This window comes from Oncorhynchus masou, chromosome 1, assembly GCF_036934945.1.
Source record: "Oncorhynchus masou masou isolate Uvic2021 chromosome 1, UVic_Omas_1.1, whole genome shotgun sequence".
NCBI lineage: Eukaryota > Metazoa > Chordata > Actinopteri > Salmoniformes > Salmonidae > Oncorhynchus > Oncorhynchus masou.
In genome coordinates this window covers 79,292,355-79,311,372 of record NC_088212.1, presented here as the reverse complement: position 1 = coordinate 79,311,372, position 19,018 = coordinate 79,292,355, and the positions used below count along the sequence as shown (strand labels likewise).

Here is a 19,018-nt window from a genome sequence, read left to right as displayed (position 1 = left end):
CATCTGTTTGCCCTGGGTTCACCTATTCAAATGTAGCCTACCTTCACAACTCTGTTAAATTTGGAGGAAATAAATCTAAGATGCCACAGAGGAAAACACCACTAATAACATATAACCCATCCATATAGGCCTCACCTCGCTCTTTCCTTTTCTATCACTTCAATTATTTCATCTTTACAAACAAAACGCCCCCAAACAGCCCTTTTAAGGTTTTATAAGAGAAGCCTGGAAAGCACTGGAGAGCTTTAAGGGGACATTCATTGACTTTAATGGGATGAACTGATCAACCATATCTAATAGAAATCATTGCCCATGGCAAAAGCTGGTGTGTTATTTAATTACGTATGGAACACAGTGCTTTTACCGCTTCTTAGAAAACTGTAATTCAATATATTTAGTTGAGAGAAGAAACAGATAAATAAAGTCCAAATTAAAACATTTCTGAAATAAGTTGGATTTTCTTGCTTTTGGTAAAAGAAAAAACAATTTGAGAAAATATGAAAATACAACAAAAATAGAACTGTCATTTTTAACTGTTCATACTTTCAAAAAATGTAATAGCTTCGATATGCTAAAAAAATGAATAACATTAAGTCTGTCAACACTTTTAAATATCCTATTGAAAATGTCCTATAATAAGTAATCCAAATCTACTTGTGTGAGAAGAAGGCCTATTGCATTCTCCGTATCCTATGCTGCATTTACCACAGATTAAATTCAATGTGTTTGTACACGTGTATTCGGAAAGTATTCACACCCCTTCCCCTTTTCCACATTTTGTTACGTTACAGCCTTATTCTAAAATGTATACAATTATGTTTTCCCTTCATCAATTAACACACAATACACCATAATGAAAAGTTTTTTTTTTGCAGAAAAACAATGTAAAAATTACTGAAATACTTTAATTACATAAGTATTCAGACCCTTTGCTATGATACTCAAAATTGAGCTCAGGTGCATTCTGTTTCCATTGATCATCCTTGAGATGTTTCTACAACTTGATTCGAGTCCACCTGTGGTAAATTCTATTGTTTGGACATGATTTGGAAAGGCACACACATGTCTATATAAGGTCCGACAGTTGGCAGTGCATATCAGAGCAAAAACCAAGCCATGAGGTCAAAGGAATTGTCCGTAGAGTTCTGAGACAGGATTGTGTCGAGGCACATATCTGGGGAAGGGTACCAAAACAACTCTGCAAACAATTGACAGTCCCCAAGAATAAAGTGGCCTCCATCAATGTAAGAAGTTTGGACCCACCAAGACTCTTCCTAGAGCTGACCACCTGGCCAAACTGAGCAATCAGGGGAGAAGGGCCTTGGTCAGGGAGGTGACCAAGAACTCGATGGTCACTCTGACAGAGCTCCAGAGTTCCTCTGTGGAGATGGGAGAACCTTCCAGAAGGACAACCATCTCTCCAGCACTCCACCAATCACGCCAGATGGAAGCCGCTCCTCAGTAAAAGGCACATGACAGCCCGCTTGGAGTTTGCCAAAAGCCACCTAAATGACTCAGACCATGAGAAAGAAGATTCTCTGGTTTGATGAAACCAAGATTGAACTCTTTGGCCTGAATGTCAAGCGTCACGTCTGGAGGAAACCTGGCACCATCCCTATGGTGAAGTGTGGGGTGGCAGCATCATCATGTGTTTATGTTTTTCAGCGGCAGGGACTGAGAGACTAGTCAGGATCAAGGGAAAGATGATCGGAACAAAGTACTGAGAGATTCTTGATGAAAACCTTCTCCACAGCGCTCAGGACCTCAGACTGGGGCGATGGTTCACCTTCCAAAAGGACAATGACCCTAAGCACACAGCCTAGACAGCGTAGGACTGGCTTCAGGATAAGTCTCTGAATGTCCTTGAGTGGCCCACACAGAATGCAGACTTGAACCCGATCAAAAATCTCTGGAGAGACCTGAAAATAGCTGTGCAGCGACGCTCCCCATCCAACCTGACAGAGCTTGAGAGGATCTGCAGAGAAGAATGGGAGAAACTCCCCAAATACAGGTGTGCCAAGCTTGTAGCGTCCTACCCAAGGAGACTCAAGGCTATAATCGCTGCCAAAGGTGCTTCAACAATAAGGGTAAAGGGTCTGAATACTTATGCAAATGTGATTTTTCAGTTTTTATTTTACATTTGCAAAAAAAACAATAATCCTGTTTTGTTTTGTCATTATGAGGTATTGTGTGTAGATTGATGAGGAAAAAAAACTATTTAATCAATTTTAGAATAAGGCTGTAATGTAACAAAATGTGGAATAAGTCAAGGGGTCTGAATACTTTCCGAATGCACTGTATGTACAAAAGTACGTTTGACAATTAGTGGAATTAGTGGATTCGGCTATTTAAGCCACACCCATTGCTGACAGGTGTATAAAATCAAGAACACAGCCTTGCAATTTCCATAGACAAACATTGGCAGTAGAATGGCCTTAATGAACAGCTCAGTGACTTTCAAACGTAGCACCGTCATAGGATGCCACCTTTTCAACAAGTCAGTTTGTCAAATGTCTGCCCTGCTAGAGCTGCCCTAGTCAACTGTAAGTGCTGTTATTGTGAAGTCGAAATGGTGTAAATCTCACCGCCATTGGACTCTGGAGCAGTGGAAACGCGTTCTCTGGAGTGATGAATCACATTTCACCATATGGCAGTCCAGCGGTTGAATCTGGGTTTGGCAGATGCCAGGAGAACGCTACCTACCCCAATGCGTAGTAAAGTTTGGTGGGGAAGGAATAATGGAAAAAACATGTTTTTCATGGTTCGTAGTAGGCCCCTTAGTTGCATTAAAGGGAAATCTTAACACTACAGCATACAGTGACATTCAGATGGTTCTGTGCTTCCAGCTTTGTGGCAACAGTTTGGGGAAAGGCCTTTCCTGTTTCAGCATGACAACGGCCCTGTGCACAAAGTGAGGTTCATACAGAAATAGTTTGTCGAGATCGGTGTGGAAGAACTTGACTGGCCTGCACAGAAGCCCTAAAATGAATCTCATCGAACACCTTTGGGATGAATTGGAACACCGACTGCGAGCCAAGCCTAATCGCTCAACATCAGTGCCTGACCTTACTAATGCTCTTGTGGCTGAATGGAAGCAAGTCCCTGCAGCAATGTTCCAACATTTAGTGGAAAGCCTTCCCAGAAGAGTGGAGGCTGTCATAGCAGCAAAACTGGGACCAACTCCATATTAATGCCCATGATTTTGGAGTGAGATGTTTGATGAGCAGGTGTCCACATACTTTTGGTCACGAAGTGTATATTCCTTTAGGACTGGTGCTGCGAGGTATATTCCTTTCGGACTGGTTTGGCGAGGTGAGACCACGGGCGCATGTTGGCACGCACTTCACAACAGTGACAACGGCGTGCCAAGAAAACTCCAACATGAAGTGAGCGAGGGAGGAGCAGAAAGAACATTTTCAATTATAAAACATCACGTGGAGAGAGAGAGAGGACCTGATTTAAAAGCTCTGAATGTATATCGTCTATCTCTCATGAGAAGGCGAGTCTTAAAGTTCCATCAGAATGGGCAGTCTCTCCTCAGACGCAGCAGGACGACAGCAGCAACGGATCATGGAGAGGTGTCCGTAGCTTCACAAGTACGGACCAACCGTCGCTCCTCTTCTACTTATACGGGGTTTAATGTGCTTTAATAACGATACTATACATCACTGACTATACTATTGTACTTTTAATTTATATTTTATGGTGTATTGCTGCCAGTTTGTATAAATTTGATTGATTAACCAATGTTGCTTAGCTCCGTTCAACAAATGCGCACGGGGATTATGAGAATACGCAGGAGCAATGGAATAGCCTAAACCTATTCTACAACGTTCACCTGCTATTTACGTTTATTTGAACATTTTGAAATATGTTTCCAATAGCACGACTAGTAGTTTATATGATTTAATATAATATAAGACAATGTATTTGTAAAACATGACTGAGGTTTCTGAAACAAGGAAATCCTTTTCTATCACCCATATATTGGCTATTCCTCTCTGTGCGCCAGTGTAGCTATACAACTTATCATAACTATTCCACCTCTGCAAACTTATGAATGTATTTTTTTTTACCTATCTAGCCGATGAATGCGGTGGAGTCCACTGTAGTTCGTGGAGAAAATATTCACTTATGCAGAGTTTGCCTTTCCACGCTAGCGGGACTCCCATCGTCGTCACGGTCCACTGCTGCGCGAGCATCACCTCTGCCACGGATACTTCCTCCGTGCGGTGAGAGCACAAGGACGTCGGCGAGCTGCACACCGACACCGGAGAAAAGATGAACATCCAAGTCCTGCCAGACCACAAGCTGTCATCAGTGGCCCCGCTGAAACCCTGCAATGTGGAGAAGAAGGAGGTGGAACTGATATTGGTGAAGGACCAAAATGGGGTCCAGTATACCAGTTCGACCATCATGCCCACCCCCAGCACGCACGGCACCCCCTGCACCGCTGAGGAGCTGGAGGAGAGGGAAACATGGGGAAAGAAAATAGACTTTCTCCTATCCGTCATAGGCTTCGCAGTGGACTTGGCCAATGTCTGGAGATTCCCTTACCTCTGCTACAAGAATGGAGGTGGTGAGTGAACTGTTCTAACTTCTGTAAAGACTTCTGATAAGACTTTCCCAGGTTCCTCTGGAACTATCCTCGTCGAGAACCAGGCTGGGTATGGCAACGCGAGACTGCTTTGGGACTAATATCAAGTTTGTTTTACTGTTGTGTAATAACTTTCTTCGTAAGTTTATGATAAAATGTGCCAATCTGTTAGTTTGTATGCTACCATACGTACCAGTCACTAGTCAGTGATTTTTTTGAAATCCCCAAATAGCTTTGCGCAGGCTTTCTTGAGCCAAGAGGCTTTGCTGGTAAGAGGGAAACGGAAATACCTCACTGCATAAATTCATTCAGGTCAGTGTAGTTTAAGAGGAAAACGGAAATACCTCATTGCATAAATTCATTCAGGTCAGTGTGGTTGACTCAACTGCAAATACACTCACTGTATCTGGGTGCTACTGTATCTTACTGTAAAGGGTTGACTCATAACCCATTCACACCAGTTGCTGGCTCATAAGTGCTTTATTGCTGATGGGAAATATTTAAATACTCACAGTTGAACAGATAGCTATGCAAATATGTTAATAATTAATAACTTAATTTAAATGTGTCTAGATCAGTGGTGTCAAACCCGTTTTTCCTGCGGGCTGCATTCAGTTTTCACCGGGGTCTGGGGGACCACACTTAAAATGTATTATATTTCCTCGCAGTCAAAATTTGCTAAACAATTGTCCTTTAACTAGTAGTTTTGGTATTTTAAATGGGCTCGAGGGCCTGATCCAGCCTGCAGGCCTTGACATGTGGTCTAGACCATTAAGAGCCTGGTCTCATAATCTAGACTTAACATAGTAAAAATGTATCCCTGACACTCAAATTATTATGACATGTTACTTTGGTATGGTTACAGATGGTTGGGGTGGGTGGGCGTGGAATGCTAACTTCAATTCAAATCTCATGACAGACAACTTTAGCTCATTTGCAACTTTTTAAATACTTGCTACTTTGCAAATACTTAGTATGTTAGCTAACCTTTCCCAAACCATATCCCTTTTAGCTAACCCTTCCCCTAACCCTTTAACCTAACTCCTAACTGTAACCCTAACCCTTAGCCTAGATAACATTTGCCAGATAGCTAACATTAGCCACCTAGCCACCAAGCTAGAATTCGTAACATATCATAAGTTCTGCAAATTCGTAACATATTGTAAGTTTTGCTAATTTGTAACATATAATACGAATTGTGATTCTTAACATATACAAAATGTAATGCCTCGGATTTACATACAGAATAATACAAAATGCTCTGAGACCAGGTTGAGAGCGAATAATAATGGCTTAGGTATATTTCAGTGGCTCAGTAGTGGTGGTGGAACAAGTAAGCAAATCACTTGTAATATGTGTGCTGCATTTGTTTGATAAGAAGAGTTTTAGATAACATCTGTTAGAAGTGCCAGTCAGGGTTACCACAAATCTGAAGAATGAACAACAAAGCAAAGGCTAACTACAAAGATTATTGATTGCCAACAATGACCAAATCAAATGACCACAACAAGAGAAAACATAAAAACTGCACCTGAATATATCTATAATCGAGCCGAGTGAATGTTAAGAAACCAAAGGTCATTGTTAATTACAAAGTGACATTTTGGGTTTGCCACCACAGACCTTCAGTAGCTTGTTGTAATAACAGTGTTTACTAGTATTAAATAGATTTCCTGTCCCCTTTGGCAGCATTACGCTTCACGTGGTGAAAATAGACATGTGTATCTTTATCTGGTGAACTGAGTGTTGCAATGTTGTGTCCTGTGCTGCCAACTCCTCAGCTGTGGGTCATGTTCATTTGGCGCTCTCTGAAAGGCTGTAATGCAGCCCAATGCTCAGCTTTTTTGTTAAAATGTTGCATACAAGATATTTTTAATTATACTAGATGAAGGGAATTTTATTCTTCCTAGAATTCACTGGAACATAAAAAGCTACCAAGCATGGACAATTCACTGTCTGTGCCTGGAGAGTCCATGTTGATGTCTGTTTCATGTGCTTTTCCTTTAGATCTCATCATCAACACAAATTGCCAGGGCGAAAACACCCACAAAATGCTAAATATGTTGTCTTGGCTGCAACACAAATGCCAAAAGGTTCACGTTCAAAAACGTTGTTTTGTGGGGTTTTGTGGTGATTTCAGGTGCCTTTCTAATCCCCTACATTCTGTTCCTGGTGATTGCTGGGATGCCTCTGTTCTATATGGAACTAGCCCTGGGACAGTACAATAGGGAAGGAGCTGCTACAGTCTGGAAGATCTGCCCTGTCTTTAAAGGTGAGCTGTCTCTCTCTCTCCCATCTCTGTATTCCATCTCTTTCCTGACCTCTGCCTCATCTCCAACCTCTCACCTTCTCAAGGCTCCTGGCCTCTCTTTTCTTCTCTATCTTTGAACATCTCTCTCTTTTTTCACTCACCTCTTCCTTCCCCCTTCTTCCTTTCCCTGCTCTTTTAATGTTCGTTCCCATTGAGCACACCACATCATTTCAATGTGGACAAGACGTTGATGAATGATATTGTAACCTATATTCACCCAGTCAAAAAGACAGCCAAAAGTTTGTTGAATTACCAATGTGTTATCAGTGACCACGTTTAAAGGTGCACAGTATTCCGGACGGTAGCTCATATCCCGCTTAAGGTCTTATTCGGTATAAGCTGTTTACATGCACCTTTCATATTTTGTCAGTATCATGGATCCCCATTAGCTGCTGCCAAGGCAGAAACTACTCTTCCTGGGGTCCAGCAAAAATTACTTCCGTAATATAGATGATATATCCCACTCATGAGTATCCCTGTATCCATGAATAAAAGGAATACTTCTAATTGAAGTTCATTTGGGTTAAATGGAATAGTAACTGAACTATGGACACTGCCTGTAGGCCTATAACCTCTCACATGTAGTGTAATATCATATTAACTCCTGCAGAATTATGCATTTCTTGCAGTGAAATTATACAGCAAATGTTAATTTTGTCTCGGGAACAGTATTTAAGAAATATTATTTCTTTCTTTCAGCATTTCTTGAGAAAATGCAAATGCTTGTGTAATGTTATCTTTCACACTGTTATGCAAGCAGACAGTATTTCAACCACATAAAATATGCACCCAAGACGAACTAAAGTCTTATCTGAAATGTGTTTCGTTGTTTTCTCAGCTTTTAATTTCCTTAAAACAGGTCAAACTGATGATATTTGGACAGACAACTTTACCAGTGTTAACTAGATTACTAATGCATCCATTTTATCCATGGAAGACATTATTCTGATGAGCACTACTTTATTTAGTCTTCTGGGACAACAAGTCATTTATTTTTATTTTTATATAACCTTTATTTAATTAGGCAGAACATGTAACTAGGCAGAAGATGTAACTAGGCAGAAGTTATGACAGAAGAGAAGCTGCATGTATCAATCTTTAGTTGACAAACAAATGGCAAATGCAGAAAATTATAATTTGGACTCCCAAACATCGGAAATTATAAGCAGAAACGTAATTTAAATTGTTGTAAATTAATGTGGTCAGTATGCGTTCAACCATCTAAAAGCAAAACCAAATTCCAATGGAAAAACAATGAATGATTTTGGTTTAGTTGGCACCTAAATGTGTATCAATGCACTTTAAGCCATTTAAAAGAACAACAAAGTTGAAATGGGAACACAATGACAGTGATTTTGCTGATTAATACAACAACTTAATGTGTTATCACAGTGCTTCATGTAATAGCACAACCAAATGACCTGGATTACTGTAAAGGATTACATTAAAAGTATATGCATGATGCAAGTGATCAATGCCGTTGGAGATTCCGGGCAGATTATTATAGAAATTGTGAAGATCTCCACAGACCTGCGATCTTCAACACGTCTGCTTGATATGATTACACATTTATAGTTACAGTGTCACCATTTGAAGGAAAATGTATCGTCTGCTTGGAAAGTTTCCTCTGTGCCACTGAGTCTGGCTTTAATTCCAATTTGGCTTGATTTCAAATTGAATCTACAAGTTAATAATGAATATGTTGGGTTCAACGGCTCCATCTCAACCAAAAATCTAAGTTATAGAATATGACAAAATCAAATCAAATCAAACTTTAAATGCACTTTAAATAAAGTTGTATTTGATTTTGTCCTATTCTATAACTTAGATTTTTGGTTGAGATGGAACCGTTGAACCCAACATATTCATTATTAACTTGAAGATTCAATTTGAAATCAAGCTAAACTTGAAACCCTAAGCCTATTTATTGTCTATTTTTAAGTTGAATTGAAACAATAGCTGTTGATGCAAAGGCTATATAGGCCTAAATAGTATCATTAATGCTATATGTTAAACCTCTGTTAAACCTACCCCTTGGAAATGACTTTAATAGCAACAGTGAATCTATTTAGTTTTTAAGTGGAGATCTCTCATTCTCACGATAGCACAATGGTGTCAGTGATCAATTTCAAATCAAAGCACGGCTGTGGTTTTTTAAAACCCTGGTTGGGAGACCAAAGAGATAGCTGTAGATAGATACATTCTCCAGTAAGAGGTGCTGCCCAGCCTATTATTTTTTTATGCTAGTGGATATAACTCAACATAAAAATTCAACATATTTTATTCAAGCTTTGTCTATGCTGAAAATTGCATGATCCTTTGGTTGAAATTTCACCCTCAAAACAACAGTTTTAGCAAATCCATTGTATTTTACACACAGAGTCCATGTCACAATACGTTGATAAATGACATTGAAACAGCATTGATTCAACCAGTTTGTACCCACTGGGTTTCTCCTATAATCTCCTTCGTTCATCTCTCCTTTCTCCTATATTCAGTACCTCTCTTTTTCATTTTCCCGTCTTCAGCTCTTCCTGTCCACTTTTCCAAAGGCCTTGATCAGAGGAGAGAGGAAGGAGAGATGTGGTATTTTAGAAGTATCCAGTAAATCTCAAGACACTGTACAACAATAAACATACAGTAGATATACTGTAGAAACATAGATATGCATTGTGATGAAGAGGGACACATAAAGGCTGTTTGTTGATTAGTTTTACTACTGACAGTCTTATCACCTTAGCATACTGATACCACGCACACCATGACCTCTGAACTGTTGGACCTGAAAGCTTCACCAGAGGTTTACAGGCAGTGTTGTGATTTACAGTATGTTACACATTAAGTCTATTGTACATTGTTGTTTGGCCGGCAGGGATGTCCTTGTCACATTGCGCTCTAGCAACTCCTGTGGCGGGCCGGGCGCATGCACGCTGATACAGTCGCCAGGTGTACAGTGTTTCCTCTGACACATTGGTGTGACAAGACTGTAACTACCAATTGAATACCACAAAATTGGGGAGAAAAGGGGTCAAAGTAAAAAAGACCATGTTAAACTGACATTGTTAAGTTCATCTGCTGCTTGTTCTGATGGGAGAGTTATAGCACATCACATTCTGCTCAAATAATACATTGAATCAGGTGAAACAAGTGGTTGATTCCTCAAATTTCCTCAAGTTCTTTAAAAAAACAGAATACTAGCTGGTATTCCACTGCTGTGCTCGTTTTTTCAGTAGTCTCTGCTGTCCAAGGTCTTGTGGATACATGCTGAATAGTTTGGTTTGTTATTTGTGTTCCCTCACACATACACATTTATGATTGGCATTAGACAGGAGTAGCAGCATTCCGCCCTCTGTAACCCTATGTAACCTACAGTATGTAACCATCTCTCTCTCTCTGTTCTCTGTTTCTCTCTCTGTTTCTCTTGTCCATATCCCTCCCTCCCTCCCTCAGGTGTGGGCTACACTGTGATCATCATAGCGTTGTATGTGGGTTTCTACTACAACGTCATCATAGCCTGGTCCCTGTACTACCTGTTCTCCTCTATGACCAGTGAGCTGCCCTGGCTCCATTGTGGCAACGCCTGGAACAGTCCGAACTGCACAGACCCCAAGCTACTAAACGGATCCTTCCTGGGCAATGGGACGTCTTATGCCAAGTACAAGATGACGCCGGCTGCAGAGTTCTATGAGTGAGTACAGTGGGTTCTGTCCTGTTCTATGAGTGAGTACAGTGGGTTCTGTCCTGTTCTATGAGTGAGTACAGTGGGTTCTGTCCTGTTCTATGAGTGAGTACAGTGGGTTCTGTCCCTGTTCTATGAGTGAGTACAGTGGGTTCTGTCCAGTGGGTTCTGTCCTGTTCTTGTTCTATGAGTGAGTACAGTGGGTTCTGTCCTGTTCTATGAGTGAGTACAGTGGGTTCTGTCCTGTTCTATGAGTGAGTGGGTTCTGTCAGTGGGTTCTGTCCTGTTCTATGAGTGAGTACAGTGGGTTCTGTCCTGTTCTATGAGTGAGTACAGTGTGTCCTGTTGTTCTATGAGTGAGTACAGTGGGTTCTGTCCTGTTCTATGAGTGAGTACAGTGGGTTCTGTCCTGTTCTATGAGTGAGTACAGTGGGTTCTGTCCTGTTCTATGAGTGAGTACAGTGGGTCCTGTCCTGTCCAGTGGGTTCTGTTCTATGAGTGAGTACAGTGGGTCCTGTCCTGTTCTATGAGTGAGTACAGTGTTCTGTCCTGTTCTATGAGTGAGTACAGTGGGTTCTGTCCTGTTCTATGTGAGTACAGTGGGTTCTGTCCTGTTCTATGAGTGAGTACAGTGGGTTCTGTCCTGTTCTATGAGTGAGTACAGTTGGTTCTGTCCTGCTCTATGTCCTGTCCTGTTCTATGAGTGAGTACAGTGGGTTCTGTCCTGTTCTATGAGTGAGTACAGTGGGTTCTGTCCTGTTCTATGAGTGAGTACAGTGTGTCTGTCCTGTTCTATGTGAGTACAGTGGGTTCTGTCTGTTCTATGAGTGAGTACAGTGGGTCCTGTCCTGTTCTATGAGTGAGTACAGTGGGTCCTGTCCTGTTCTATGAGTGAGTACAGTGGGTTCTGTCCTGTTCTATGAGTGAGTACAGTGGGTTCTGTCCTGTTCTATGAGTGAGTACAGTGGGTCCTGTCCTGTTCTATGAGTGAGTACAGTGGGTTCTGTCCTGTTCTATGAGTGAGTACTGGGTTCTGTCCTGTTCTATGAGTGAGTACAGTGTACAGTGTTCTGTCCTGTTCTATGAGTGAGTACAGTGGGTTCTGTCCTGTTCTATGAGTGAGTACAGTGGGTTCTGTCCTGTTCTATGAGTGAGTACAGTGGGTCCTGTCCTGTTCTATGAGTGAGTACAGTGGGTTCTGTCCTGTTCTATGAGTGAGTACAGTGGGTTCTGTCCTGTTCTATGAGTGAGTACAGTGGGTCCTGTCCTGTTCTATGAGTGAGTACAGTGGGTTCTGTCCTGTTCTATGAGTGAGTACAGTGGGTCCTGTCCTGTTCTATGAGTGAGTACAGTGGGTCCTGTCCTGTTCTATGAGTGAGGTGGGTCCTGTCCTGTTCTAGTGAGTACAGTGGGTTCTGTCCTGTTCTAGTGAGTACAGTGGGTCCTGTCCTGTTCTATGAGTGAGTACAGTGTTCTGTCCTGTTCTATGAGTGAGTACAGTGGGTCCTCTGTCCTGTTCTATGAGTGAGTACAGTGGGTCCTGTCCTGTTCTATGTGAGTACTGTCCTGTTCTATGAGTGGGTCCTGTCCTGTTCTATGAGTGAGTACAGTGGGTCCTGTCCTGTTCTATGAGTGAGTACAGTGGGTTCTGTCCTGTTCTATGAGTGAGTACAGTGGGTTCTGTCCTGTTCTATGAGTGAGTACAGTGGGTTCTGTCCTGTTCTATGAGTGAGTACAGTGGGTCCTGTCCTGTTCTTGACCTGTGCCTCTGATGTGTGTCTTGAGTCTGACCCTCTGTTGTGGTATCTAAAAGATTAAAGAAACCAGCCTTTTAACATGTTTCTCATTGGGATAGAGCTGACCTACAGTGCCAAATATGAGCTGTGTCAAATTAAGTATTTTCATTAGAGACGTAATGTGTTAGAAGTAGGCTTAACCTTTTAGATGCTTGGTTATTTAGTCTGGTCACTTTTTGAAGTGGAAATTGTACACTTAAGTATTTCATAAACTGGAAAAAACTGTTTTTAAATGTATTATTAATGGTGTGTACAGTATGGCAGGTCTTCATAAATCAATATTTAGTTGGTGTACATCAGTGAGTGGACAGCAAACTGCACACACTCACTCTCATCACCTGCCATGAAACCCCTGCTAACTCACTCTACATCTTACCAAGACTGACCAGTATGAAGTCTAAACTCCTGGAGTGGCTTGAGGAATAGATAAGCCTTGGACTTCTGCAGAGTCACAGTGTGTCTTTATGCTTCTGGGCCCTTGTTTCATTGAAGAGTGACTTTTACCATTCAGTAGATTCTGATGACGTGGCTCAATCTGCTTACATGCTGAGCAGAACGTGTTCAGGCAACACAGGCCTTTACTAAGCATCGAATCTAAATTGAAAGTGTTTTTATTGACTATTATTGAATCTCTGCATGGTACCAGTGTATATGACACTTCATTTTAGTTTACCAAAATGCCTGGAGCTTAATCCTCCAACCAGAAATCCTGGTTGGAGGATTACAGATTTCCTGCTTATTCCCTCCTGATTCCAGGAACCCGCCATTCCAGAATTTCAGGAAAACCAGAGAATTTATTGAACATTTCAGGAATTTTGCAACCCTACTCATATTCAAACAATTCCACTGTGAAGTGGGCCACTGTCATTAAAGTTTTTGTGCAGTATCCCCAAAATGTCTGAAGCCATCCGCCCATATACCGATTGCTCTACAGAAAGGCATATAAAAAAAGCTTAGATGCTGCGTTTGAAGTTGACACGAAAAGCCCCATCCGTTTGCACTTCAAAGAATTCCTTTCCAGAGCTCTGTGGGAAGATGACTTCTGCAGCCCAAAGGAAGTCGTCTGAAATGACTGGGACATACAGCAGCATCCTTATCCTGCAGCTGATGTGCAGTACAGAGTAGAGTGCCAGGGAGGCACAAACAAAACATTCTAAGCTTGCATTCCAAACTTTAATAGTGCCCTATATAAGGAATAGTGAGCCATTTGGGACGCATCCTAAGAGTGCGTGACGGGCGGCCAATAAGGGCAGATGAAAGACCCTCTACCAGAATACTGATCTGCATTGATGTCTCGTGTGTTTATGTAATCAACATCTCTGAATTTCCTCCAATGTTTTTCTCTCATCAATCCCTCTAAAACTTGAATACAGTCAGTTTCCGTTGCATCATATTTTCTTTCTTCTAGCATAAAATCGCACTCTCATTCTTTTGACCCAGTGATGTAGTGGTACAAACATTGGTGGGCAAACTGATCGCCGTCTGTAGTGAATAAAGTTACTCTCCGTATACATTCAATGCCTTTTTGTGCAAAAGGTGGGTAAACTTTTGGGGGAAACAAAAGTTAGGTGAACAACGTTTACGTGCGTTTACCCTCCACTTAACCACTGCTTCTACCGTACTGTAACAATTATTCATAGACCTTCAATTCTTGGTAATTATAGGAAGTTAATGGAGTCAAGTTGGTTCCTTTTACAGCATATCTTCCTGCATTTATTTACCAGAAAATGTCATTCTTTGTGTATTCTACCATCTTCACAGACCTTGAATAATCATTGGTATATTGACAACGGCTCTATCAAAGAGCTTTAGGTCCATACTCCCCTGAGAGCCACAATATCCCAGTATAAATGTAGTTGATTCTAGACAGGCTGAATGAAAAACACAGAGACCCAGGCAGTGGAAGCTCTAGAATAGACTGATTTTTCTCTGACAACACTTCTAATCTCATTGTATATTTCAGTCAGGCCTTGTGTGGGGGACATAAACCCCCTGCTCCCACAGAGCTCCAAGAACAAGAATAAGACCATCAGACCACTGCACGCTGCCACTGCACACTCTGGAAGAGATCACAGTGACTGAGTCAACATATTTCTCTCTCTCCTTCTTTCCCTCATTTTCTCCCTCTCCTTTTCTCACTCTTTCTCTTTTTTTCTTCTCTTTTTCTCCCTCTCTTTCTTACATTCGTTTCTTACACTCGTTCTCTCTCTCATTTTCTATCTCTTTCTGTCCTTTTCTTATCTTTTTATTTTTCTCCCTCTCTTACTTTCTCTCTTTCTCTTAATGTCTCTCTCTCTATCTCTTCCCCTCATGTTTTCCCTCTCTATTCTTTCTCTTTCTTTCCAACGTCAGTTTGCCTCTATATGTAATGAGCAGTGGTCTCTGAGCGTCTGAAGGAGCTGCAGGTGTTCTTAGTTCTTAGATATGGAGATTTGATCCTCCTGTATCCCCTAGAGATGGACAGGGACAGATACATTTTCTCAAGAGATTTTAGAGATTTGAGGGCATGTGGTACACACACACACACACACACACACACACACACACACACACACACACACACACACACACACACACACACACACACACACACACACACACACACACACACACACACACACACACACACACACACACAGAGCTTACTCTTCCTTTGCTGCTGCATGCTCTGGTTCTCACACCAGGCCACGTTGATGTGTTGCTGTGTGATGTATTGCTGTCCTCTCCTCAGCTGACTGAGGATGTGCTAGGCCCTCATTTCCTCTCTTATTAGGCCTTTATTATTGGTTTCATTGATCACGGCTGCCCTGCAATCTGTGGTGCTGCAGTGCAAAGGTCCCCGGAGTATAGTCATTAGTGTCATGGCAACGTCCAGGGGCGGACACACAGCAGGTGTCAGTTACAATGCTATCACAGGGGCTCAACATAGCTATCAACACCTAATGACAGACTAGGATTCTCAGAAACCAAGCTGAGCTACCAAGAGGCTGGGTAAATGTATACCTTCTGTGTTGATGGTGCTGATTGGTTGTCTCAGCTTATATCAATAAAGGTCAATTAGTCATGTACGTTTATACAGTTTGAGTACAGATCAGTTTGTTATATTAATTAGAGAATGCCATCAATAATATTATGCACAGTCAATGTAATGAAATATCCTAATATTTTGAGGTCAATGCAAAATGTTCAGATATTTCAATACATTGACCTTGCGTAATATTATTGATGAAATTCTCTAATTAATATAACAAACTAATCTGTTACTCAACAAATGATCTGTATTTTTCTACCTTGATATAGTGATAGTGAATTTGGATGTTTGAAGCAGGTGTTTATAATTGCAAGCACTGCTTAATTAAATGGTGAGTGCAAATACAGTCCAAATGAAATCAACACAAATTGAGAGCCATTTTATTCTATTAGCAGCTCAGATGATCCATTAAATAGCTATTAGATTATCAAAAGGTTAGAACACCTCCGCTGGAAGTCTCACACAACCTTTATCGCTCTTAATTGAACAAGTCCACTGCTGGGAGATCAATAGCTCATGTGTTCCAAGTCTAGACATTGTGAACATTCACAGGGGATCTGAGACATACATCATGATCCTCTCAGACTTCTCTTTCTAATGCCTTGGATAAAATGCCTTTTAAATGATACATAAGACCATAAGAAAGCAGATTTATTTTGAATCAAACATCAAATCTTGAAACAACCATTGTATTGTTGTCCTCTTTATCAAAGTACCAGAATTGCCATTCACTCAACATTCACTCAAATCAAATATTTTTAATTAAATATCCTACCAAATACTCCCCCAACCAAATACTCCCCCCAACCAAATTCTCCCCCATCCAAATACTCCCCAACCAAATTCTCCCTCACCCAAATACTCCCCCCCAACCAAATACTGCCCCAACCAAATACTCCCCCCAACCAAATTCTCCCCCAACCAAATACAGCCCCAACCAAATACTCCTCCCAACCAAATACTCGTTTAGGACCTTGAGTTGTCTCCCTCTAGTTGGCTCCCTGCTTTAGACATGTTTCTCCCCCTCTGACTCGAGCTGTCTCCCTGCTTTAGACATGTTTCTCTCCCTGTGACTAGTTGGCTCCCTGCTATAGACATGTTTCTCCCCCTCTGACTCAAGCTGTCTCCCTGCTTTAGACATGTTTCTCTCCCTTTGACTCTAGCTGTCTCCCTGCTTTAGACATGTTTCTATCCCTCTGACCCGAGTTGGCTCCCTGCTTTAGACATCTTTATCTCCCTTTGACTCTAGTTGGCTCCCTGCTTTAGACATGTTTCTATCCCTCTGATTAGTTGGCTCCCTGGTTTAGACATGTTTCTCTCCCTTTGACTCTAGGTGTCTCCCTGCTTTAGACATGTTTCTATCCCTCTGAATCTAGCTGTCTCCCTACTTTGGACTTGTTTCTCTCCCTCTGACTCTAGCTGTCTCCCTGCTTTAGACATGTTTCTCCCCCTCTGACTCTTGCTGTCTCCCTGCTTTAGACATGTTTCTATCCCTCTGACTCTAGTTGACTCCCTACTTTGGACATGTTTCTTCCCCTCTGACTCTAGTTGGCTCCCTGCTTTAGACATGTTTCTCTCCCTTTGACTCTAGTTAGCTCCCTGCTTTAGACATGTTTCTCTCCCTCTGACTCTCGCTGTCTCCCTGCTTTAGACATGTTTCTCTCCATTTGACTCGATCTGTCTCCCTGATTTAGACATGTTTCTATCCTTCTGACCCTAGTTGGCTCCCTGCTTTAGACATGTTTCTATCCCTCTGACTCTAGCTGTCTCCCTGCATTAGACATGTTTCTCTCCCTCTGATTAGTTGGCTCCCTGGTTTAGACATGTTTCTCTCCCTTTGACTCGAGCTGTCTCCCTACTTTGGACATGTTTCTCTCCCTCTGACTCAAGCTGTCTCCCTGCTTTAGACATGTTTCTCCCCCTGCTTTAGCTGTCTCCCTGCTTTAGACATGTTTCTCCCCCTCTGACTCTAGCTATCTCCCTGCTTTAGACATGTTTCTCTCCCTCTGACTCTAGCTGTCTCCCTGCTTTAGACATGTTTCTCCCCCTTGACTCTAGGTGTCTCCCTGCTTTAGACATGTTTCTCTCCCTCTGATTAGTTGGCTCCCTGCTTTAGACATGTTTCTCCCCCTCTGACTCGAGCTGTCTCCCTGCTTTAGACATGTTTCTCCCCCTCTGACTCTAGCTGTCTCCCTGCTGTAGACATGTTTCTATCCCTCCGACTCTAGCTGTCTCCCTGCTTTAGACATGTTTCTCCCCCTCTGACTCTAGCTGTCTCCCTGCTTTAGACATGTTTCTATCCCTCTGACTCTAGCTGTCTCCCTACATTTTCTATCCCTCCGACTCTAGCTGTCTCCCTGCTTTACTGTTTCTCCCCTCTGACTCTAGCTGTCTCCCTGCTTTAGGACCATGTTTCTATCCCTCTGACTCGAGCTGTCTCCCTACTTTGGACATGTTTCTCTCCCTCTGACTCTAGGTGTCTCCCTGCTTTAGACATGTTTCTCTCCCTCTGATTAGTTGGCTCCCTGCTTTAGACATGTTTCTCTCCCTCTGACTCGAGCTGTCTCCCTGCTTTAGACATGTGTCTCCCCCTCTGACTCTAGTTGGCTCCCTGCTTTAGACATGTTTCTCTCCCTTTGACTCTAGTTAGCTCCCTGCTTTAGACATGTTTCTATCTCTCTGACTCTCGCTGTCTCCCTGCTTTAGACATGTTTCTCTCCCTTTGACACGATCTGTCTCCCTGCTTTAGACATGTTTCTATCCTTCTGACCCTAGTTGGCTCCCTGCTTTAGACATGTTTCTATCCCTCTGACTCTAGCTGTCTCCCTGCTTTAGACATGTTTCTCTCCCTCTGATTATTTGGCTCCCTGCTTTAGACATGTTTCTATCCCTCTCACTCGAGCTGTCTCCCTACTTTGGACATGTTTCCCTCCCTCTGACTCTAGCTGTCTCCCTGCTTTAGACATGTTTCTCCCCCTTTGACTCTAGGTGTCTCCCTGCTTTAGACATGTTTCTCTCCCTCTGATTAGTTGGCTCCCTGCTTTAGACATGTTTCTCTCCCTCTGACTCGAGCTGTCTCCCTGCTTTAGACATGTGTCTCCCCCTCTGACTCTAGCTGTTGCCCTGCTTTAGACATGTTTCTCCCCCTCTGACTCTAGCTGTCTCCCTGCTTTAGACATGTTTCTCTCCCTCTGACTCGAGCTGTCTCCCTGCTTTAGACATGTTTCTCTCCATTTGACTCGATCTGTCTCCCTGATTTAGACATGTTTCTATCCTTCTGACCCTAGTTGGCTCCCTGCTTTAGACATGTTTCTATCCCTCTGACTCTAGCTGTCTCCCTGCATTAGACATGTTTCTCTCCCTCTGATTAGTTGGCTCCCTGGTTTAGACATGTTTCTCTCCCTTTGACTCGAGCTGTCTCCCTACTTTGGACATGTTTCTCTCCCTCTGACTCAAGCTGTCTCCCTGCTTTAGACATGTTTCTCCCCCTCTGACTCTAGCTGTCTCCCTGCTTTAGACATGTTTCTCCCCCTCTGACTCTAGCTATCTCCCTGCTTTAGACATGTTTCTCTCCCTCTGACTCTAGCTGTCTCCCTGCTTTAGA

At 42.2% G+C, this 19,018-nt stretch overlaps 1 protein-coding gene across 2 annotated transcripts in view; it reads left to right on the top strand.

Annotated features, from left to right (window-relative positions):
- The first annotated feature begins 3,336 nt into the window (after positions 1 to 3,336).
- The window catches only part of LOC135551249 (sodium-dependent noradrenaline transporter-like), a 55,769-nt gene continuing 40,087 nt past the window's right edge, over positions 3,337 to 19,018 (top strand). Inside the window, exons 1-4 of one of the 2 annotated variants that reach the window (XM_064982546.1) lie at positions 3,337 to 3,596; positions 4,161 to 4,579; positions 6,738 to 6,869; positions 10,359 to 10,596. In XM_064982546.1, the coding sequence (XP_064838618.1) occupies positions 4,282 to 4,579; positions 6,738 to 6,869; positions 10,359 to 10,596 (668 nt within the window). In that variant the 5' untranslated portion in view covers positions 3,337 to 3,596; positions 4,161 to 4,281. Of the gene's footprint in view, positions 3,597 to 4,084; positions 4,580 to 6,737; positions 6,870 to 10,358; positions 10,597 to 19,018 lie in introns of both variants that reach the window. The other variant, XM_064982545.1, reaches the window with a different exon arrangement.